Raw genomic sequence first — 23984 nt, 5'->3', positions numbered from 1 at the left:
CATATGACTACTCGGAGGCGGATTCACTCCCAATCCTAACTCTACCTCCTCCCCACAGATCAACTAAACCCCAAACAAAGAAGCAATGATCACTAAAAAAGCTAGCTTATTCCCATTTCTCTCCAAGTGACCATGCTAGCTACCAGAATCTACAAGGTTTCTACCTAAACATAAGATCCATGAGGAATAAATCCATACTGATCAAGGATTGGTTGACCGAAATAAACCCCAACTTTGTTCTATTTACAGAAACCTGGTTGTCATCAGACAACGATATTATTATCCAAGACTGTCTTCCCTCAGGCTTCAAGATTCTATCTGTAGCCAGAACCTGGGGAAGGGGGGAGGATTAGCAATTATCTTCAGAGACTACCTAAATTGTTCCATACTAAACACCAAATCTTCTCCCAACTTAGAAATTTTATCGCTCTCATTAACTTTAAAATCCCTAACTGTCGCTCTAACAACTACTTTGTTTTATGTTCCACCAAAAAAATAGAATCTAGTCAAAGAGGACTTTTCTGAATTTTACTAACTAACTCATTATCAAGCCCAAACAACTTATTATGTGGGGATATTAACATTCACCTCAAGCAAATAGATCAACCAGAAATCAAGGATTTTTGGTTACTTACCTCCCAATTAGGCTACTTCAAACCCTCTCCAGTCAAAACCCATCAAAAAGGTCATCAGCTAGACTTAGTTACATTCTCCTCCAAAGAACCAACCAATCCCAAATTTTATTGGAAACAAGATAATTGGACAGACTCTCTATGGTCTGATCATAGACTATGTAATTTTACTATCGATTGCCAACTAAAGACTACCAAATCAACTAACAAAAACAACAAAACAAGAAATAATAAAGTTCACATTACTAGAAGTAAGATCGATCCGGTTGAATTTAGGTCCCACTATGAGATCATCTCAAAACAAAACGAAGAAACCGATCAACTTATGAACTCCTGGATTAAAGATAGCACAAACATTCTAAATGAAATAGCCCCCATTAAAACCCGTATAATAAGAACAAAAAACCTAGAAGGTTGGTTTGATTCAGAGTTGCTACTGGTAAAGAGGGACTTAAGAAAAGCAGAAAGACAATGGATTAAATTTGGAACTCAAGATCACAGAATTGCTTGGCGAACAAAAATTACAAAAACTTCACCAAGGAAAAACGGAAAAATTTCTATGCCCCAAAAAATCGAAAACGTTTCAATTAACAGTAGAAGCCTTTTTAAACTGGTCAACGATCTCTATAATCTTGAGACACTCACTGACACCCTTAAAGAATCTACCTTAACCGCAAACACCTTAGCAGATTTCTTTAACTCCAAGATACAAAAATTAAGATCCTCGTTAACTGTTCTTGCCAAACCCTACTGGTGCTATCTCATTCTGCTAGACGCCGACAAATCCAGAACTGATCTAGTGTCCAGAGCTGATCTGAATTGGAACTCTTTTACAACCATTGACTGACTAACTTTTAGCTAACTCTACAATAAATATACCAACTCTTACTGCAGATTGGATACTTGCCCACCAAATGCCATGAAAACTGCCCCGATCAACTTCAAAGCCAAACTGTTGGCATGGGTAAACTTTTTACTATCCACAGGAAAGTTCCCAGTAGAACAAGGCCATATCATGATAACTCCAATTTAAAAAACTGTAAAAGAACCATCTAACGCCCCATCTAATTACAGACCTATCGCTAGTATCCCGCTAGTTACCAAAATAGCAGAAGGAGTGGTAAATTCTGAACTCTCCACATATCTGGAAAAATTCAATATCTTACACGACAACCAATCGGGCTTTCATTCAGGCCACAGTACCGAAACCATTATAGACTCACTGCTCGACTACCTGCACTCACTCTTTAGCCAGGGCTCTAGCGCCCTGATCTTGCAACTGGACCTGAGTAGTGCATTTGACCTGGTCGACCACACTATTCTCCTTGACTGCCTGGCAAACATCGGTATCTCTGGCCAGGTTCTCAACTGGTTCCCTGGTTTCCTGAGAAACAGATTATACAAGGTGTTTAAGAACGACTCTTTCTCCTATAGCTGGGACAACTCTTGTGGGGTTCTACAGGGCTCCCCCCCTGTCCCCCACCCTGTTTAATATCTATCTCGTCTCCCTGGGAAACCTCCTGCAGAGCTTAAAGCTCAAATTCTTCATCTACGCAGACGACATTACTATAGTCATCCTGCTTACCTGTTTTACACCAGAATTGCTAATCTCGCTATCAAGCACGCTTAATCAGATAGAACTCTGGATGCTATCGTATAGATTAAAATTAAACTCCGAAAAAACTAAATTCTTCCTGGCAACACCCAACGAAAAAATCAAGGGCACCACAATTCATGTGAATGGGCAGGATTTTCACCTAGAACAAACCTTAAAAGTACTGGGAGTCACTTTAGACAAACATCTAACCCTGAAGAATCACACCAATCTAATATTCAAGAAAAGCATCTCGGTACTTTGGAAACTCCGCACCATAAAAAAATACTTCGACACCTCTTTTCGTCTGTTAGTACAATCCTCCATTCTCAGCATGCTGGACTTCTGCAACATCATTTACCTCGGCTCCTTGAAGAAAACCATTAGGAGACTGAAACTGATTCAGAACACCGCCGTCCGCCTCATTTTTGGCTTTAACAAATGGGGAACACGTCACCCCTTTCTACCATATATTGCACTGGTTACAATTTGAATCCAGAGTCCTGTTCAAGTTCTTATGCATCTGCTACAAAACAGTATTTGGTATGTCACCAAGATACCTCAACCCACACTTCATTTTAAACTACAACTATAAGAGCTCCCGCAGAATTCACCTGTTCGCCTTCCCCTCACTAAAATTATGTCATTTCAAAAGGTTCCTTGACAAAACCTTCTCCTTCCAGGCGGCTAAACTGAACCCATGGCTAGCCCAAATTGTACTCGATGCCCCCACCTACCTGGACTTCAGAAAACAACTCAAAACACACTTATTCCACAGACTGAACTCTTAATACATTTTACTTCTTCTATCTTTCTCCACCTTCCCGAACGGCTTTCCATCCACTAATTGGCAGGAATCTCTTCATGCTCCTTTTTTATTGTACGTTCTAACCTGCTAACTTCAACGACTTCATTGTTTGTACCTTTGATTAACTGATGTGAACCACCTAGAGTTCGCTGGGTATGGCGGTATACAAAATAAATTATTATTATTATTATTATTACTAGGAAAGATATTAGCAAGGTAAGAACCTAATCTCTTTATCAATATTTTTTGTGCTTATAAAGAACAGAGTAGTTATTTTTTTTTACCCTAATATATATATTGCATAGGATTCGTGGAGGGAGAAGTTAAGAAAACAGTAGATAGTTGAATTAGATTTCAAACATTTTCTTGTTTTCTAAATCGAAAAACCTGCTAAAAAATGAGAAGGGGGTCAAAGTATAAAAAGGGACTATTTTATTCAACTGTTTGTAATTACTCCTGGTAGAATTTGCATAACTGCACAGTGCAAAATTTGCGCAGCATTCCCCATTCATGCAGAATTCTGCACAGAACTTCCATTGTACCACTGTCCTTGTTCCTGTCCCCTCCTCCCTTGTTAGGCCAGCCCTGCCAGGGCCTTCCCTCTGTAGCATCACTTCCTGTAGATGATCCGGCAGAGGGAAGGCCCTAGTAAGGTCAGTCGCAAGCAGCCCTTTCACAGCACTGCCTCGGCCGGCTGACTGCTGCTGCTCTCGGAGGCCCGCAGGTATGCCTGATCTCGCTAGGTCGGTCGGTCATTTGGTGAGAGACCAGACCCGTGCAGGGAAGGAGGAGGGGATGGAGACATGGATGCTAAACCACAGTTTGGGATGGAGAGAGGACATGAATGCTGGACTGCAAGAGAGGAGAAGACATGAATGCTGGACTTGTAAGTAGAAGGGAAAGGGGGTGAGAAGGAAGAGATACTTGATGGGAGAGAGACCATGGGGAGTAGGGAAAGGAATTAGGGTGCAAGCGAGAGAAGTTGTGGGTGGGGTGAGGGGACACAGATGCTGGATCTGCAAGTGGGGGGAGAGGGGATGGTAGTGAAAGAGAGAGTGACAAAGACCAGGAAGGTAGGAAGAGATTCTTAGCCAGTGGGGAGAGAGGGAGAGAGATGCCAGTCTTTGGGATCTAAGGATACAAGTTCAGGGTACAAGTGAGAGAGGGGTGGGATTTAGAGGGGGACAGGATTGCATTTGGAGTGAGAGAGGGGACTGAGGAGGCTAGAACCTGAGAAAGGAAAAAGCAGGAAGGAATTTCAGTTCTCAGGATAGGCGAATTCAATACAAAACATTACAAATAAACTTTGCAGCATTTTAAAATATTGTGCGCAGAATTTTCAAAATTTTTGTGTAGAATTCTGCAAGGAGTAACATAGAGCCTTTCATTTTGATCTGGTTTCAGTACAACTCTCCCAAAGATTCAGTTAACACTATTTTTACATCATCTGGGCAGATAATTAGATTGTCTTTTACACATGGATGTAGAGAAACTACACAGTGTGATGAACAGGAAAATAAGTGTATATTAAATGTTGGAAATGCTCCTTTATGCAAGCATCAATGTATGAATCTGTTTCAGTAACAGTAAGAAGCAACTGGGCATTTGATGGAAGGATGTTTCAGGTGACACAAATGTCATATAAAAACAGCTCACGTAAATTCAAAAGCAGTTTTTAAAAAATCATTTAATTAATTTACCAGTTATCTAGGATGTGTTAAGTTTTATATTGATACTAGCATTTTATAGAAGCTGTTCCATCTAGTTGAAACACCTTCTTTAATTAGAGAACGACATGGGGACACAATTTGTCCCTGTTCCTATAATCTCTCTCCTCTTTCCCACCCTGCAGTTAACCTCAGGTACCCATCCGCATGTTGTTCTCTTATGAGAGAGAGAGAGAGAGCTGTCTGGGTTGTCTTAAGAAACCAAATCAAAATAGAGTAACATTCAGAAATGGAGTTCTCAATTTGTGTGACTGTAGAGGGGAGAACAGCTGGGAGGTTTAAGAGCATGTTCTAGTGGCTCAGGGGAATGTATAATTTTGTTAAGAGAAAGGGGATGGGACTTGATACCTTCCGATGGGGTACAATCAGTGATTTACATAATATATACAGATACTTAATTTGTACCTGAGGTAATGGAGGGTTAAGTAACTTGCCCAAAGTGACAAGGAGCTGCAGTGGGAATCAATGCCAGTTCCCCTAGTTTTCTGACCACTACACTAACCACTAGACTACTCTTTCTTATACAGCTAGCTGTGTGTTAGAAATGTATTTTACATGATTTCATCCAGAAAAGGTACTGAGCTATATATGGTACCTGTTCCATAATAGTATCGATAAATAAATTTGTTTTTGCACCATTTAAGAACTTTTAAGTGGGGTGGTGTCACCTAAATATACACCTTTTGAATATCTAAAAAATAGAAGACCTACCATATTTAAAATGCTAACGATCCTTTGAATTGTCTTTTTCATAATAACCATTTTTTAAATGAAAGTTTGCACAGTTGTTATCCTCTAAGAATTTGGGCAATTTTTGTTTATCTTGCTAGCAAAAGTTATCCTTTTTACAAATTCAGAAAAATTCTCTTGTACAAAATCCGCTTCCTTTCAGCTCATATTTTGGGTGATCATCAGCAAACTAGAGATCATTATGGAAAGGTAGAGATGTTTATAGAGCTAGTACAGAAAACACAAGTTCTTATTTTAGCAATAACTTGGTAATGCAGAAATTATCATGTAGTAGGTTAACATATGTAGCTTAAAGGTTATATTTCAATTTTAGAATGATTTGTGTTACAGGAGGAATTCATGAAAGTATTGGTGTTACTTGCAGATCCTTTAAGAAAGGAAAAACAATCTTGTAGTCTAGTTTTACTCCCTTGACTTATTTATTTTTCCAGCAGGCTGGGGAGACATGCCTACTGTTCACTCAAAGACTGAAACCTCTTGGGGAGAGCCCCCCTCCCCCTCTGCTGCAATTGATAATGGCACTTCAGCTTGGGGGAAACCACCTCACAGTGGTTCAGGGTGGGGAGATAGCTCCGCTGATTCAGCAGGGACATATGGAAGAGCAAGTGCTCCAGCAGCTGCCCCAGCACTGTGCAAACCAGGTGAGCATGTCAAACTGCTGTTAGTCCCTATGACCTTTATTTTTAAGATACAGTAGATATTTTTAGTCTGATTTAAACATGTTCAGAAGAAGAAAACTATAAATCATACTTTGGCATCATTTTGTTTCCTTTGAATTTGTTGTGTTTACCTAGGAGGAGAGTGTGGTGCAATGGTTAGAGCTACAGCCTCAGCACCCTGAGGTTGTGGGTTTAAACCCTGCGCTGCTCCTTGTGACCCTGGGCAAGTCACTTAATCCTCCACTGCCCCAGGTAATAATAATAATAATTTTATTTTTTATATACCACCCTACCACATAGTTCTAGGCGGTTCACATACATTACTAAAATTATACAATCAATAAATAAAAATACAATGCTCTAAATAGTACTAAAATTATATAGTAAAAGAATAAAATATGATTTACTAAAATACAATAAAAATCCTCAAGAATGTTCTAGCTGTAAGATCAATTTGCAATTTGACTGTCAATATTCTGGAACATCAGTTTACAAATTTATCAAATAAATCAGTACATTAGATAGACTGTGAATCGGCTGGGACAGATAGGGAAAATGCTTGAGTACCTGATTTGTAACCTGTTCTGAGTTCCTTTGGGAGGACAGGTAAAAAAATTGAATAAATAAATAAAGTAAATAATATCTTGTGGCTTTTTGTTGTAAATTTCCTAAAATATAGTATATACTTGTAAAATCTTTTTTAAATAAACCTTGTCTAGAAGAGGATATGCAAGCTTTTAGGAAGACAGTAAAAGTTTTGCTTTTTTTAAGATAGAATTTTATTGTATGATTTTATATGATTATGTTTATGAACCAGATATTGTCTGTTATAAACTGCCAAGACCTTTGTGATTGATTGACCTTATATGATTGTTACGAAAATATATATATATATATAGCAGAAGCAGAACTCCCTTTGAAATGTGTTTGATCTCTTAAATTTGGAAAGGTCCCAAAAGCTGCCATGACATCTGAATCCATGACCACCTGTAGGAAGTGCAGTTTCATATGTGGCAATTCCCACTAATCATTCAGCTTGCATCCAAAAACTTAAACTCTGATGGTCCAGTGGAATGAGTTGAGTTCCTGTAGCAGCCATTTTTACTAGCAAGACTGCACGGGCAGGAGCACAGGAGAAACACTCCTGCCCCAACTCACCCCACTTGCCCCAGCAGAGTTTAAGGTATGCCTGTCGGGAGGTCTACATTGGTTCCAAGAGCATTGGGAGAAGGCAGGTGGTTGTACAGCCAGTCGGGACAGGACCAGACACCTCACCTTAGGGGAGGGAGGGATCGCTCCCATCCTGGGTCAGCTTATCACTGGACCACCAGGATTTAACATAGGCCTGGGGAGTAGCCAGTGCTGGGTTTGGGAGGGGGAGACTCGAATATAAATCAAGATACCCATTTTTGGGCCCAAAAATCTCAGTGTAAATTTGAGTATTTATGGTAATCTTTGCTGCCACAAATAGATGAGGCAAATTTATGAGTTGCTTTGGTAACTCCTGAAGGTGTGTAATGTAGTAAACAAGTATCCACTTGAAGGGGGATGTCCAGATTTTAAAATCTCAAATGAGTGAGTGATTAATGATGACCAAAAGGTTTGCACAGACTTCATGTCCATCAAATGTGGAGGAAAGATCCTTGCGCTCCACAATTTCTTCAACATAAATCAGAGTCTGTGTGTAATACCACTGATAGAAAATTTTATAGCCATTTTCTGTCAAAGTTGCAGCAGTAGATATTTAAAAATAAAACCACTTAAACATCTTAGTCTAAGATTTATCTTGATTTGTTAATTTGAAATTCATAAATAAATAATAATAAAAAAAAAAACATCTTAGTCCATTTAGCAATTGTATAGGACTTAGACAACATTGTTTCCCAACTAGTAACGTGTTGAGTCACATGGGTTTTCTGTAACAATTATGCCTTATTTACCGCTTATACCTGAATATAAACCAACCAGAATATAAACCAAGGTAACCTTACCACCCCTACCCCCAATAAAACATTGTTTCCCAACTAGTAACGTTTTGAGTCACAGGGGTTTTCTGTAACAATTAGGCCTTATTTACCACTTATACCTGAATCTTACCACCTCCCCCACCAAAAAAATAAAAGGGAGGGGGGAGAAAGTTTACTTGAATATTAATCGAAGTAAGACATTTGGATCATTGTAGTGAGCTATCTACAAAGATTAGAAGTCCTTGTTCTAAGTTTTAACACATTTATTAACTGCTGTTCTTCCCTCTTCTCTCCCAATGACTGTCATTGCTGTCTTTTCCTTCTCCCAAGACTGATGCTTCTGACCTTCACCCCCTCCGCTCCATCAGATGACCAGCACTAGTGTCTTTCCCTCCCATCCTTCCTGTTGACAATCTATGCTACTTTCCCCCACCACCATGATCATCACCACTGTGCTGCTTTTCCTCCCCCCACAAGATGACCGGCGCTTCTGTTCACCACACTCTCATAACTGGCACTAGTGTCCTCCCTCTGGATGACCATTGGTGTGCTGCTGTCCCTCCCTCTGCCCTCCTCCACCACACCCGATGACCAGTGCTAGTGTCATACGTCTGCCCTCTCCCCCACCCCCACATGACCATGGCACTAGTGTCCCCGATGATGATCGGCATGCTGCTGTTCCTCCTTCTACAACCCCTCATATTCAAGTATATATGGTAATCTGCTTATACCACCTCTTCCTATCTCTGTTCGTAGAGCCCCGTCCATTATTGTTTCCTCAAGTTCCAAGTCCCTTCACACTCTGCGCAAGATAAAATTTGTAAGTTGCCTATAATAAATATGTCTTTCTATGCATTACCATATTCCTCTTGAAGGAAGCCACTTAGCGCTGAGCAGCAGCGCCAAAGTGTGCTCCAGCTCAGTACTGCTCAGTGACTGAAGCTGGAACTCGCAGCAGCAACCGACTGGGTTAGCAGTAGGACAGGAGTGCAGAAAGCTCACTCCTGCCCGCTATACCTCTATACCACCAGAGATTGCAGGGAGGGGGGAACAGGGAAGGGAAGTGGGGGACAGGGTGAAGAGCCTTGTGGTCCAGCAGAGTTTTGCAATAAGTCTGGGAGGAGAGGGGGTGCTGGCCCGAATATAAACCAAGACCCCCATTTTTGGGCCAAATTTTTTCCCCAAAATCCGGTTTATATTCAAGTATATGTGGTAGTTCTCCAGCCTCTCACACCTGACCCAAGGTGTGAAGGAATGCCATCGCCCATTTCCCTAGCAACAGCAGCAGATGAATCCAGAGACCAATGGGATAGCACACATCTACCAGCAGGTGGAGGTAGAGAAACTGATTAACAGGTGGTCCCATTGGCTGGCACTCCTCCTGTATCTCCAGTATTCTCTATCTCCCAGCAGGAAATGGTCGCTCTTCAACTAGCTCCTGAATTCTGGCTGAGACTGGAAAATTATTTTCTCCTGTTGAGGTTTCTCTTCAGTGAGACTGCCATTTTGTTTCTCCTGTTGAGGTTTCTCTTCAGTGAGCTGGTAATGCTATTTCTCCTGTAGAGATTTTCTCTTCAGTGAGACAGGGGTGTCCGGCTGAACGGTGCCGGCTTTAGGGGTCCCTGCCTCACGCTCCAATTTTTTTCTTCTTTCCCTTCTCTGTAAAAAAAAAAAAAAAAAAAAGAGACCACAGTTGCTACATTCTGCTCTATTACTGCTGCTCAACCAGCTTTAACTGGCTTCAACCGGCCCTAACAACAAGCTTGTGAGTATGTCTCTGTTTTTTACTGTTGGTTGAACTTCAGGTTCTGTTTGGGAGTCTTAGTAATGTGGGTTTAGTCAATGTATGTTTAAGGAATGGATATTTTATTGAGGCTAAGTTTTATGACTAGAAATCCGTGGAGGGAGCAGGGACTTCCCGCCATTTGCATGCACGCGTTTGGTTTCCTTGTTGGTTACAGCGCAGCAGTAGCGGTGCGATTTCATGCTTGCACTTGTTCTCATTGTTGGGTTTCAGTGCAGCAGCAGTAGTCTTGTTTATTCTGAGCCTCTCTTTCATCGGTGTTTGTCACGGCCATGTGCAGCTGATTGTGCAGGTGCCGGTTTATAGCAGCGCGCATGAGATGGGACATGTTTTATCCGGCGCTGTGGGCCGTTCTTCTGGTTATTCCCTGAGTCTGATTTTCTTTCTATGCAAGCCGTGGCAGGGTAAATTTTGCGGAGCTTGAATCTGACTATGTTTCTAGGAGCATTGATGCAGCGGCCACGTGTCAGCAAGAATCAGGCGTGCGCTTGGGTCTCTGGCGATGGCGGGAGAGCTGCAGCATTCCGGTAGTTTGTTTCCAGCTGACTTTGATCAGGGTATGCTGGGGCTTCTCTCCTTTCCGGTTCAGACAAGTTGTATGTGTTTCACCAGCTTTGGGACAAGCTTGGGCAGATTTATATGTCTATGTCTGTACTTCCTTGAAGGAAGCTGCTTGTTTAATCGGACTCTGGGGTTGCACTCAAGGGGTTTACCAGAGAGACTCTGACCTGTGCTAGGTCACCCAGTCTCAGTTTGTCTCCGGGCTGGGGCGACATATGGCAACTCATGGCACGGTGAGATCAGCAGTAAGATAGTGCCCTGTATTTCACACAGATATCTCATTGTCTCTCTTGGGGTCCCTGCAGATTGAGCCTTTGTCTGTTGGTAACTGTCCTTATTTGGGCCTCTGTGCTGAGCTGCATGTGTCTAGTAGTGGCACAGGATATATATGCCTAAAGATAGTACAAACAGTTTCCAAGTTCGGGCTGTCTCTATGGGCATAATGACACTGCGCATCTTCTGTGGTCAGGACTCTCTTTCTCTATTTCTGAGGGGGCATGGACTTCAGATTTCTATGCTTATCACGCTGGTTTCTCGTGTCGCCATTTTCTCATGGCACATGCTAGACGGGCCCCCCGACCAGACAGGAAGGGCTGTACAGCTCCTTTTAACCAGGAGCCAGTTACCTATTCTATCAAACCCGCAGAGGATCACGCGCTATGTGGCTGTTAGCCTCATCCCTGAAGCTCTCATTAGCGATGTGAGCTTTGTCTGATACCTGTAAGGATGCTGTTGTTTTCCACGGGGCGGTAGATACAGCATCTTGATTGAGTCTAGTACATATTCGCTTTAAAGGACATACGTATTTCGCTCATGTTGTATGGAGTCAGTACTGTTTTCATGGTTCAAGTATATTCCTCTTTACATTGTGAAACTTGATTTTTCCTAGGAGAATCTTCTTGCAGATCCTACAGTTCTCATCCTGCCATTCCCTGACCTTCTGCACTTCATTCTGAGGGGATCTTGACTTCTTCCAATGACTCTTCAGGCTTTCTCATGAGGGAGAAGATGCTATAATGTCAGGTCAGGGGGCTGTGAAGATTTTTCAGGATGCTTGCATCTTTGCATCCTCCTCAGGTTTCCAGTTCGTTCTTGGAGTCTCTATGTTTTGTGTTTCCCTTTTCAGTATTACTGGTCCTCAGGATAGTTCTTGTAGTTCTTCGGGAACTAAGGAACGTTGTTCCACTTACTGCATGGTGCCCGAGATGGGGGTATTGGGCAGGCTGGATCCCATTCTGCTGAATTAGTTTCTCGGGGTTACACATTTCTGGGAGTATATTTACATTTTCTCTATGGACTCCGAATCGGCACTTGGTTTGCACTTGGAGCAGCGCTTTCGGTTTTGGCACATGCCATTTCGCCTACCCAAGGCTTCACGAACGTTTTAGGTGATGTGGGCGGTGGTACCGTTTTGGCGCTACCAGGCGATTCATCTAATTTCTTCTTGACTGCCTGCTTGATTCGGACGACTTCCAGTCGGGCCATTTGACTGACACGAAAAGGGTGGTATCTTTTCCTCAGTTCTTTACATGTGCATCTTCGAATTTGTACAGCGCTCTTTTCTCCTGTACTATTTATAGGTATATCGGGGAAATATTTTTATTCATATAGGAGAGACATGTGTTTCTTTCCGGAGACTTGGACGTGGGGTCTCGGTCTCAGATTGGTATTCTTCTAAGCTAACCATGACCAAGAGTATGGGATTCTGTACAGTTTCTGGGATCCATATTGCTGACTCCACTGGGAACTTCAGCTTGCTTTTCCCTTCTTACACTACAGAGTTCGCTTTTGTTCCGGTGGTTCCCGGTGTCTCAGGGTTCCAATTATTTGGTATGTTCCTCCTGCGTTGCTCTGTATGATTTGGTGGCTCAGCGCGATTTCTCTTTTCAAGGCATGCCTCGGTCTTTGCTGGACTAGCTCATGACCACCGACCATCCCGGGCTGTCGGGTTGGGGGGCTCGTTGGCTTCCATCCTCAGCTCCAGGAGTCTGTTCTTCAGAGGCGACTCAGTACTTGTTCATTCTTTTACTCTTGAGCAGGGTCAGACTACCTTTCTGGAGCTTCAGATCATTCTTCCGGATTGCCGCTGAAGGTCCTTTTGGTCAGTATTAGGATGGGGGTATTTCTCTACAGCTTGGGCAGTAGGTGTTGTACTCAGTTGGCAGGTGGAGTTAGTCTGCTTCAATGGGTGGACTCTCATCTTCGTCTTCTGTTGGCAGATCCTTTTATGGATCAGGATAAGAGTTTGGATAGACTTTCTCTCCACGGAATCTGAGCATGGCCCATTTCTTGTATGTTACAGTGTACAGCGCTGTGTACGCTCTGGAAAGTGTGCATGTTAGTAATAGTGTAATCTTCTGCATCCTGGATATTGAGATTTGTGGCTCAGGCGTTCCAGCTCTTTTTATGGACGTGAGATCTCCTTGACCTAGACCTCATGGCCTCGTCTCTCAATTCTAAGCTTCCTAGCTTCTTCGGCGGGCCCAGGGAGTGGGAGTTAGAGGGGGTAGCTGTATGGCTCCTTTCTCGCCTCTGCCTTCTCTTTTTCAGTGTTTTCCGCTGGCTGATGATGGCTTGGATTTGCCATTTCGAGCTCGCTTTCCAGGCACAGTATTTGTAGAATCTCTGGATTGGCGGCGCTATCCTTACTATGCGGATTTGATGAGTCTTTCGACAGCTGGACTAAGAAGTTTCCTGGTATCTCTGGCTTTGCTCGCCTAGGGTCTGATCAACTTGGATATTTGTACTACTTTAGTATTACGACCTAGTTTTTTGAAAAATCTTGGCTGACGTGTAAGAGTTATGCGAAGCAGGTTGTTTCTTCTCTTATCCAGGTGCTACGGACGTCTTCTCCTGTGGCTTCTGCTTCCTTTTGGAGGTTTTTCCTTTCTTGGGTGCTTCTTAACGTTTGAACCACTCCAGAGTTCCTTTTTGGCACAAGTGTATTGCCGAGGGCTTAGCGTTCAATTCCCTTCAGCTTCTAGTGCCATTCTTGGCTTGTTACAAGGGCTAGGTATATTGCTCTTCGCTTACTTCTCAGCTTCATGTAGTTCAGCTCTGCAGTTTTCTATGTTGCAGGCCTTGTTTAACAGGGATTCCTATTTCTGATTTCCGAAATATGGGGTATCAGCTCGGATGGTCCACTATTTCTTTCTAGGGCGGTGTCATCCTTTCTTTTATGTCATGCTCGCTTTTCCTTCCTTCTTCCTGGGAAGAGAAATTGGGAGCAGTGCTTTTATTCACTGCATTTTTTGATACGTACGTAGCGTTCTCCGCGAGCTCGATTTCTAACGACTTTTAGTTGTTTATATCTCCTTTTTGTATTCTTCAAGGGACGCCTCAAACGTATGGCGGCGTCCGAAGCCTGCATCGCTCAATGGGTCCAGGAGGACATTCTTTATGCTTGTTTGCTGACAGGGAAGCGGTTGGCAAAAGAACTTCATGACCATTCCGCCGGAGCGATGGCTACTTCTTGGGCTCGGCCCAGAGGTTTTTTCCTTGGAGGAGATTTGTCTCGCGGCTAATTGGTCTTCCGAGAGTGCTTTCTCTCCGCATTTCTGCTTGGATGTGGGGGCGCATGCGGTAGGGGCGTTTTGTGCTTCGGTTGTTGCGGAGGCAGCGTTTGCTTCCCACCCAGATTGAGGATTGCTTTGCTACATCCCATTGGTCTCTGGATTCATCTGCTGCTGTTGCTAGGGAAGGAAAAATTATGTTCTTACCTGTTAATTTTCTTTCCCTTAGACGCAGCAGATGAATCCAGAGCCCCACCCTTTCTGGATATTGTCTCTCGGTTTTTTGTTTTGCAAGTTTCGCAGTTTGTTATTATGGCAGGTTGTTTTCTGTATTATTGCATTTTGAGATTTGTTATGGGAAAGAAGTTTTTTACATGCTATGCCTATTGATGGTTACGGATGCTTGGGTAAGGAGCTATACTGGATAAACAGGAGGAGTGCCAGCCAATAGGACCACCTGTTAATCAGTTTCTCTATCTATGCCTGCTGGTAGATGTGAGCTATCCCATTGGTCTCTGGATTCATTTGCTGCGTCTTAAGGGAAAGAAAATTAACAGGTAAGAACATAATTTTTCCTTAGTTTATTTTATTTTAGTTAAAAAAAAATAATTATTTTTTTTCTTCTTCCGTTCGTTTTCCGGGACAGGCCGCAGCCCGAGGGCTTCGATTTTGCGGCGGCTATTTTTCTATCTATGTCCCGGCCTGCTACGGGCTTCAAGAGGTGTAGCAAGTGTCAGCGCGCGATCTCTCTTACAGACCCTCATGGACGCTGCCTCAAGTGCCTTTGGCCAAAACATCATCCTAGGTCGTGCCTGCCTTGCCAAACACTTCAGCCTCGTGCTTTCAAGCATCGTTGCAATTTGGTGGACAAGCTCTTAGAGATGGAGTTTCCTACTGATCCCTCGACTTCAAAGGCGGCGGCGGCGGCCTCGACTTCCACCAAGGCTCCTTCTGCGCCTACTGCTTCCACTTCGAGCCTCATCAGACTTTCATCGTTTGCAGCGGCTCTTGCTTCGACGTCATCTGCTGTATCTTCCCCTGTTTCCTCAGGTCAGATAGCTCAGCAGTTGGTTCCTTCGGTGGTGATTAAAGTGTCTAAGACTTCCAAGTCGAAGCACACTCACACTACCTCCAGCCAAAGCAAGTGGTCCGGTTTCAGACGCGGATCCATCCTTGCCGGCTTCTTTCCAGACCATGTTAGAGAAGCAGTTTATTCAGTTCCTTACTAACATGTGATCCAAACTGCTTCCTCTTATCCAGCCTGGGCATTCATCTGACTCCCACGAGGTTGAGCCACTTCCTTTGCCCCAGTCTGAACTTACACACTCTTTGCAGGGAGCAGAGTTTCTGCGAGTGTCTGGTCTGGCCAAGGTTCAGGGGATCTCTTCCACTTTGGTATTATAACTTGGCCCTTGAGAGGTCAAAGTTGAAGCACAAGGGCTACTCAAAAATGCTCATTGCTGCAGGCCCAAAAGTGTTCCATGTATGCTGTTTACACGCAGGCGTGAAGGAACTTTGAGGCGTGGTGCCTCCATTATTAACCTCAATTGCACAGATTCTGGCATTTCTCCAATAGGGCCTGGATAAGGGGTTGGCGCTGGGTTCTCTAAAAGTTAAGATGGCAGCTTTTGCCTGTTTCAGAGGTTGGACTAAAGGGCATCTTTGGCAGCTCATCCAGATATTAGGTCCTTGAAGGGAGCGGGTCATCTAAGGCTGCTTTTCAGGCCTGCTTGTCCGGATTAGAACCTCAATTTAGTGCTCTGGGCTTTACAAAAGGTCCTCACTTTGGAAAGAGGTTTTTTTTTGTAGCAGTTTTGTCTGCGCATAGGACTTAGGACTTAGAGAGTTGCACGGGGACAGAAATTTCCCCCCCCCCCCACACACTCTTCCCCATTTCCCTTCAGCATCTTCTCCCCACTCTTTCTTCCCCATTTCCCTTCAGCGTCTTCTCCCCACTCTCTCTTCCCCATTTCCCTTCAGCATCTTCTCCCCACTCTCTCTTCCCCATTTCCTGTCAGCGTCCTTCTCCCCCATCTTCCCCATGTCCTGTCAGCGTCCTTCTCCTCCCTCTGTCTTCCCCATGTGCTTTCAGTGTCCTTCTCCCCCCTCTGTCTTCCCCATGTCCTTTCAGCATCCTTCTCCCCCTTCTGTCTTCCCCATGTCCTTTAAGCGTCCTTCTCCATCTCTTTGTCTTCCCCATGTGTTTTCAGCATCCTTCTCCCCCCTCTGTCTTCCCCAGTGTTTTTAGCGTCCTTCTCCCCCCTCAGTTTTACCCATTTCCCTTAAGCGTCTTTTCCTCTCCACTCCACCTTTCCTCCCTTTCTCCCTCCCTGCCCCTTACCTTCGTGGCGCTTCCCCGCCCGCCCGACAACAGAACAGGCCCGGTCCGACAAACCTCCCTGCCCTGAATCCAGCTGCTATAAGAAGGTAATTTAGATTTGCGGCTACAGGGCAGGGAAGCTTGTCGGACCGGGCCTGTTGTCGGTCGGTCGGGAGAAAGCACCATGAAGGTAAGGTGATCTGGCCAGCTCTGCACCCCCTCCTAAGGCTGCCCCGGGGCGGACCGCCCCCTCTCGCCCCCCCCCTTGGTATGCCACTGCCTTGAATTTTTCCTACCTGCCCTGCCGCAGCACACAGCCAACCGAAAGTCTTCCCGATGTCAGCGCTGACGTCGGAAGGAGGGAGGGTTTTGTTTAAGCCCTCTATCCAACGTCTGCACTGACGTCGTGGAAGACTTCCGGTCGGCTGTGTGCTGCGACAGGGCAGGTAGGGAAAAGAAGATGAGCCTCACGGCTCGAGTGCATCCAACCCCGCAGGAACCCCGTGACCCTAGGGGGGCGTCCCCACAGTATCCCCGCGACCCTAGGGTGCGTCCCCAAGGTGATCCCCATGACCCTAGGGGGCGTCCCCACGGGATCCCCATGACCCGAAGGAGGAACCCGTGGGATTCCCGTCGTCCCCGTTCCCGTACAGCTCTCTACTTAGGACTCCAGGCCTTGTTTTTCCAAGTCCCGTTTTTCTGGTTTACGGAGGCGGGTGGTTTCCTCCTTTCTTCCCAAGGTGGTTTCAGAAGTCCATCTTAGTTAGTGGAGCTGCCCACCCTTTGACAAGAGGATTCTGGTGATCAGTTCAAAAGCCTGCAGCTTCCTTGGCCATGCTTCAGACACTTTTCAGATATTTGGAGGTTTCCAATGTGTTTCGTAATTCAGATCAGTTCTTCATCTTATGGGTTGGTTAGAGGTGAGGATTGGCAGTGTCTAAGCCTTCAATTGCATGATGGTTAAAAGAGGTGGCAGGCTATTTACTTTAAAAAAAACAGCCTTTGAACTCATTCCACCTGACGTCTTTCATCGTCTTGGGCAGAGGCGATTCTTGGTGTCAGCAGACATTTGCAGGATAGCTACTTGGTTGTTCTATCATTCTTCTTTATCAGACATTACCGAGTAGACGTGGCAGCATGCTTGGACACCAGGTTTGGAGCGTCAGTATTGCAGGTTACGGTGTCCCTCTCTTAATGGGGGTCTGCTTTTGAATGTTCCACTGGTCTGGAATCATGAGAAGGACAATATGGAAGGAGAAATTATCTTACCTGATAATTTTCTTTCCATTAGTCCTTCACATTATTCCAGAGGCCCTCCCTTTTCTAGCTCTGAATTTGCAGCTGAGGGACAGCAGTGTGGTGAAGTGTTTAGGCTCTTGTGACTGTCTGTGTCTTCCTTCACAGGGAAGCTCTCTACTTATAGCTTAGGGGACGACCATTTTGTCAGAGGAAGCTGATTGGGAGACCGTTCGTTGTTTTTCCTTTCCCTCTGCTTGCCTACTAAATACTGAGAAACTGAGAGGGGGGTTAGGATCTATATCCCACAGCTCTTCATGTGAGTTCTATCTCCACCTGCTGGTTGATGAGCATAGCTATCCCATTGGTCTGGAATAGTGTGAAGGACTAATGGAAAGAAAATTAACAGGTAAGACATAATTTCTCCTTTAAAAGGGGATTGGATAGGTTAAAACCCATTTTTCTAACTTAAAGAGCCTCTTTTAAATGCTGTTAACCATTTGCATGATGAACTTGGCCATTTATGTAATACACTAGTGTTTTAGCCCGTTACATTAACGGGTGCTAGAGTAGATGTCTGTCTGTCTGTTTTTGTTTTTTTATTTGTCTCTCTCTCTCCCCTAGGATGCTGTCATTCTTTCTGTCTGTGTCTCTCCCTGGCTCCCTGTCTGTCTATCTTTATTTCTAACTCTATCATCTTCCCTCAATCCTGCACGTGGCCTTTTTTCGTTCTCCTCCCCACTTCCTTCCAATGGCTGCTCGCCCTGTCCTCCACACTTCCATTTAGTGTCTGTCTCCCTCTCTCTACCCCTTCCATCTACTGTTCACCCTCTGTCTTGCCCCTTCCATCACTGCCCTCTTCTCTTTCCATCCAGTGTCTGCCCTTTCTCTCTCTCTCTTTGTTCCATACGGCATCTCCTCCTTCCTTTCCCCCTTCTTTTTCCCTTGGTCTGGCATACCTTCCTCTTTCCATGCCCTGCCATCTCTTCTTCCCTCCAAACCATTCTCTCCCCCTCTGCTCCCTTTCCTCCTTGAACTTCATCGGGCAGCAGCAGCATTCACAATTCATTGCTGTTGCTGGCTTCAGGTCTTCCTCTCTGGCGGGTCCTGTCTTCATGAAAACAGGAAGTAGGCAGGACCCGCCAGAGAGGAAGGTCTGAAGCCGGCAACAGCAGTGAATTGTAAAAGCTGCTGCTTCCCGAAGAAGCCAGGCCTTGAAGCACCCGAGGCAGACCGCTTATCTTCCCTCCCAGCCCAACTCCTGCAGACTCTGCTATCTCTCCTTCCCATGCGACCTTCCCAGCGAGATGACCTTAATAACAAACCTCCCTCCAGCGTTGGCAGCCGCAGCACTCTAAACAGGCTGCTTCAAGGCTTTCTCCTGCCGTTGAGTCCCTCAACCGCGTCACTGACTCAACGGCAGGAGAAAGCCGCGAAGCAGCCTGTTTAGCGTGTTGCGGCTGCCAACGTTGGAGGGAGGTTTCTGCCGGTATGTGCAGGAGAAGCATTATCGCTCTTAATAAATTGAACAGGTGCGACTCCTTAGTCGGCTACAGCGCTCGAGTGTGGGCCCGTTGTAAGCGGGCATGCGCTCTCCTGCCTGCCACAGACATACAGAACACGCAGGTAGGAGTGCGCTTGCGCCGCTTAGGGTTTTATTATAAGAGATATACAATTTTATTATGATGTCTTGTTAGAAAATGAAGTATAATCTTGGGTTGGCATTACTGTGTTTAGACTTCATATGCATTACATTGAGCTCTGATGGTTTGTTGTATCAAAACTAAAATTTGCTTTCAAAGTATGTTGAATGCATATTAACCAGATTCCTTGTTCATTGGATGTAGTCATATTGAACAGGGTATCTGTAATCACCTTGTCATTTATGGCATTAGACTTGAAATGTTTTAATTTTTATTCTATTTGTGATGCTGATTTGTATTTGATTTTATCAATTGTTTTTTGCTGCAATATCTGGTAATGTTTTTTGTATTTATATTGTGTTTGTAATGTTGTTTTGTATTTGGTTTTATTGTGCATCCTCGCCTATATTTGTGGATAGGCGGGTTATAAATTATTTTAAATAAAATAAATATTGTCCAATGAAAAATGGAAATATATGTGAAATTTCTTGCTGAATTAGTACAGTATAATGCTCTTTCAGATATGACATGATGTTCTAACAGTATTGTTTTACACTACCTTAGAAGTATAAGGCGGTAAATCACAGTTACACTTCCCCCTCCGTATTTGCGGTTTCCGTATCTACGGATTCACTTATTTGCAATTTTAAACCTAAAATTCCTTTTTCTGGCTATTTTAAGCCCTGTAAGCCCCCCTTAAGCCTTACCTGGTGGTCTAGCAGGTTTTTGGGGCAGGAGCGATCTTCCCACACTCCTGCCTTGTGCAGATCGCTCACAGTAAATTGCTCGAGAGACTACGGGAGCTCAGGGCAGCCATTTCCTTTGAGCGATCTGCACGGGGCAGGAGCGTAGGAAGATCGCTCCTGCCTGAAAACCTGCTAGACCACCAGGTAAGGATTAAGGGGGAGTTTTCAGGGCTTAAAATAGCCGGAGGAAGCGGGGGTTAGGGGCAGAACCGGTGTTTTAATATTCGCTTGCCGGCTCTGCCCCTAACCACTGTGAGTACGGAGGGGGGGGAAGTGTAATTCAAATCAGATTTATGTATTTGACTGAGTATAATTCATTGTAAATGAGAATATATGTAAGAATTGTTTATTGAAACCATATGAAAACATGCTTGTGTTTTTTTCTGCCAGCTTCAAAATCTATGCAAGAAGGCTGGGGCAATGGTGGGGATGATATGAACCTCAGTACAAGCCAGTGGGAGGATGAAGAAGGAGATGTATGGAATAATGCTGCTTCCCAAGAAAGTAACTCCTCCTGTAGTTCCTGGGGTAATGCCCCAAAGAAAGGACTTCCAAAGGTAAGACAAAAGAGTTGAAAGGAGTTGCCTGGGAGAGAAGCATTTTCAATGTATTGAAAGTGTTGTGTGATTATGACACCGATGTACCCCCTCTTCAAACCCAGCATGCACCCCAAAAAGAGGGAGAAAAAGCCTCAGACTAATGTAGCAGTATAGAACCAAAAGGTACAAATCAAAACTGCGTTTGATACTTTCACTGGCAAAAATCTCCCTCATAGAATAGCTCAGGTTTAGAAAAGGGCAAAGTCACCTGGAGTCATGTTCAAGGACTTAGCTGACAAAAGACGACTTGAGCTCCAACGCTGTCACGTGTTCTCCAATCTTCCCAACAAGCAACCTTGTTTCACCAATGTTTGGTTCATCAGAGGAACAAACAATACAGCCTTGAAAAGTGCAGCCACGCTGGTCTTGAACATGACTCCGGGTGACTGCCCTTTTCTAAACCTGAGGTGTTCGGTGAGGGAGTTTTTTGCCAGTGAAAGTGTCAAAAGCAGTTTTGATTTATACCTTTTGGTTCTATACTGCTTCATTAGTCTGAGGCTTTTTCTCCCTTTTTGCTGGGTTTGAAGATGGGGGTATCTCGGTGCCATGATCACACAACATTTTGAATCGTTACATGAACATATTATATATTGTGTGTCCTCGTAAATAATGTATTGAAAGTCAAAATAATTGTAAAATGTTTTAATATCTGTTTTTTTAAATTCTGTTTTTAAATATCTGTTTTTAAATTCTCTTGCATTGCCTAGGGCATGAAGACTTCTAGCAAGCAAGATGAGGCCTGGATCATGAATCGTCTAATAAAACAGCTCACAGATATGGGTTTTCCAGTGAGTGACATCTGTATATTGTGATATAGTGGATTTACTAGAGTATTGTATTATATTCCCTGGTAGTCAGTATAGAGTCCCACTCAAGAGCTCTAGCACATGAATCCTTTCTCAGTATAGAGCAGGGATCTCAAAGGACCGCAATCCAGTCGGGTTTTCAGGATTTCTCCAATGAATATGCATTGAAAGCAGTGCATGCACATAGATCTCATGCAGATTCATTGGGGAAATCCTGAAAACCTGACTGGATTGCGGCCCTCAAGGAGGGACTTTGAGACCCCTGGTATAGAGCAATAAAATGCTGACTGGAAGAATGATTGTCTCTGGGAAAAGGTGACTAAAGAGTAGTTACAAAATTTTTAGAATATTTAATATTTCATGGCATGTTATGTTTGAACATAAGGTAACTCTTTGGTTTTTTTCACAAAAAAGGGCGGGGTTTGGACTGTTATATTACAAATTGTTTGTTCAAACAGAATTCAATAAAACCTCATTTTTTCATTTCTGGTGATTTTATTCATTCATCTTTTCCCAGAGATAGTCACAATTAATGAATGGAAGGAAAGGTCTGAGATGATCTTTATTTCCTACCTTTAGTGTAATTCCTGATAAACAGCTCCCATATTTTGTGACTTTATTAGTGTTGGAAAATCTGTATTTAATTTCAATCCTGGCTTTTCTTATTTGTAGTGAACTTTATTATGTATTAAGTAACAAGAATAGCTGATATTGAGTTGTACTGCTATACTGTTGAGGTAGCTAAGGTAAAGTGGCAATTCTGTAAATTGCCACAAAGATTTAGGTACTTCAATGCTATGCGGTAGCACCAACTCTAGAACAGCATCTTGGAGCCAAGATTGTTATAGAATACTTGCATAAGTGGCATTGGTGCATTTAACAGTTATGTCAAATCAATGGCAGTCATAATTGTAGGTACCCAATTATTATGCCCTGAAGTACATGTAATTTATAGGATTCTGTAAGTAACATGTCTATCATAGAGAGATGCTCACGATTTGTTATACTACCGTGTTTACTCCCACCTTGCACTTAAGCACTAAGCAGTTTTGGTATGTATATTATAGAATAGCGCCAAGCACTTTATTTAACGTAAATGCCAATTATTGATACAAATTGTGTGCAATTGCTGCTGTTCCAATGTTAATGGTGTTTTATATACTGCTATATCTGCAACTGGATTCAAAGCAGTTTGCAAAAAATTACAAAAAGCTTACAGAAAGTAAATTAAAACAAAGAATGAATAAGGGTGTGACAGAGCAGGGCACGGTGCTCAGGAAAGGATGTATATAAACACACGTATCACACTTTGTAGTGTTCAGAACAAAAACAACTCTTTATTAAACAGCAGGGAAGAGCCTGTTTCTTCACAAGTTTCCCTTAATGGTTTCTTTTCCATACTTTCTGTTGACATTCTCAGTAGGTCTTGCCACACCCAAACCAGTTTTTATCACAATTGCAAGAAACAGTTTTATGCAGCATTTAATCACAGTTCTGGTCAGGCATTAGAATACAGACAGTTTTCCACATAGGAGAATCTTGCCTCCAGCAGATTTCTATCAGCAAAACAGGTAAGCTCTTCCATTCAGTTTCCCTAGCTCCTGTGTTCCCTCTGGGGCCTCTATATGCAGTAAAGCTGGTCCACACATACAGTCCAGATACACTCAGCCAAGATATCAGTAACTGTTTCACCTTGTACAATCTTTCTTTCTCGGCTCAAATGGAGTTAGCTTCCCCAGAGTTCTGCTGCAGCCATATCTAGGGGAAAGCTAGGGAGTTCCTTTTCTCTTCCACCATGGACCTCTTTGAATGATTCTCCTCTGTGGCAGATAAACACCTCCCTGCTGAATCCCGCCCCCTGACTAAACAGGGCTACCTTGTTATGGTGGTGCAGCACTGAGCTATAAAGCCCATTGTGGTCTGGAACATATAGTCCGCTCAGCTTTGGACTAGCAGCCCCTGGTGTATGGAGGTGGAATGATACCATTAATGGAAGATAACCCCTTACTCTTCCATAAAGGGAAAAAAGCTAGAAATTAAAGACATTATGTTGAGAAGAGTCCTTTTCTCAAAGAAGCAGGTTTTCAGCAGGTTGCAAAAAGAGCAATAAGTAGGTTATAGATCTAATTTCAGCCAGTAATCATTCCAGATTTTAGCTCCCAGATAATCAAAAGTGAACATAAGAATAGCCTTACTGGGTCAGACCAATGGTCCATCAAGCCCAGTAGTCCACTCTCACGGTGACCAATCCAAGTCACTAGTACCTGGCCAAAACCCAATGTATAGCAATATTCCATGCTACCAATACAGGGCAAGCAGTGGCTTCCCCCTTGTCTTTCTCAATAACAGACTATGGACTTTTCCTCTTGGAACTTGTCCAAACCTTTCTTAAAACCAGCTACGCTATCCGCTCTTACCACATCTTCTGGCAACGCGTTCCAGAGCTTAACTATTCTCTGAGTGAAAAATAAATTTCCTCCTATTGGTTTTAAAAGTATTTCTGTGTAACTTCAAGTGTCCCCTAGTCTTTGTAATTTTTGATGGAGTGAAAAATCGATCCATTTGTACCCGTTCTTCTCCACTCAGGATTTTGTAGACTTCAATCATATCTCCCCTCAGC

General features: G+C 43.6%; 1 protein-coding gene across 6 annotated transcripts in view; it reads left to right on the top strand.

The window, feature by feature from the left end:
* The window catches only part of TNRC6C (trinucleotide repeat containing adaptor 6C), a 351118-nt gene that overhangs the window by 212012 nt on the left and 115122 nt on the right, over positions 1 to 23984 (top strand). For 4 of the 6 annotated variants that reach the window (XM_033960128.1, XM_033960129.1, XM_033960125.1 and 1 more), the window contains 3 exons: positions 5943 to 6152; positions 20350 to 20516; positions 21266 to 21346. In XM_033960128.1, coding sequence (XP_033816019.1) covers positions 5943 to 6152; positions 20350 to 20516; positions 21266 to 21346 — 458 coding nt within the window. The remainder of the gene's footprint in view (positions 1 to 5942; positions 6153 to 20349; positions 20517 to 21265; positions 21347 to 23984) is intronic. The other 2 variants (XM_033960126.1, XM_033960130.1) reach the window with 2 other exon arrangements.

Source organism: Geotrypetes seraphini, chromosome 10 (genome assembly GCF_902459505.1).
Source record: "Geotrypetes seraphini chromosome 10, aGeoSer1.1, whole genome shotgun sequence".
In the NCBI taxonomy this organism is placed as follows: domain Eukaryota; kingdom Metazoa; phylum Chordata; class Amphibia; order Gymnophiona; family Dermophiidae; genus Geotrypetes; species Geotrypetes seraphini.
This window is presented reverse-complemented; position numbering and strand designations above follow the sequence as displayed.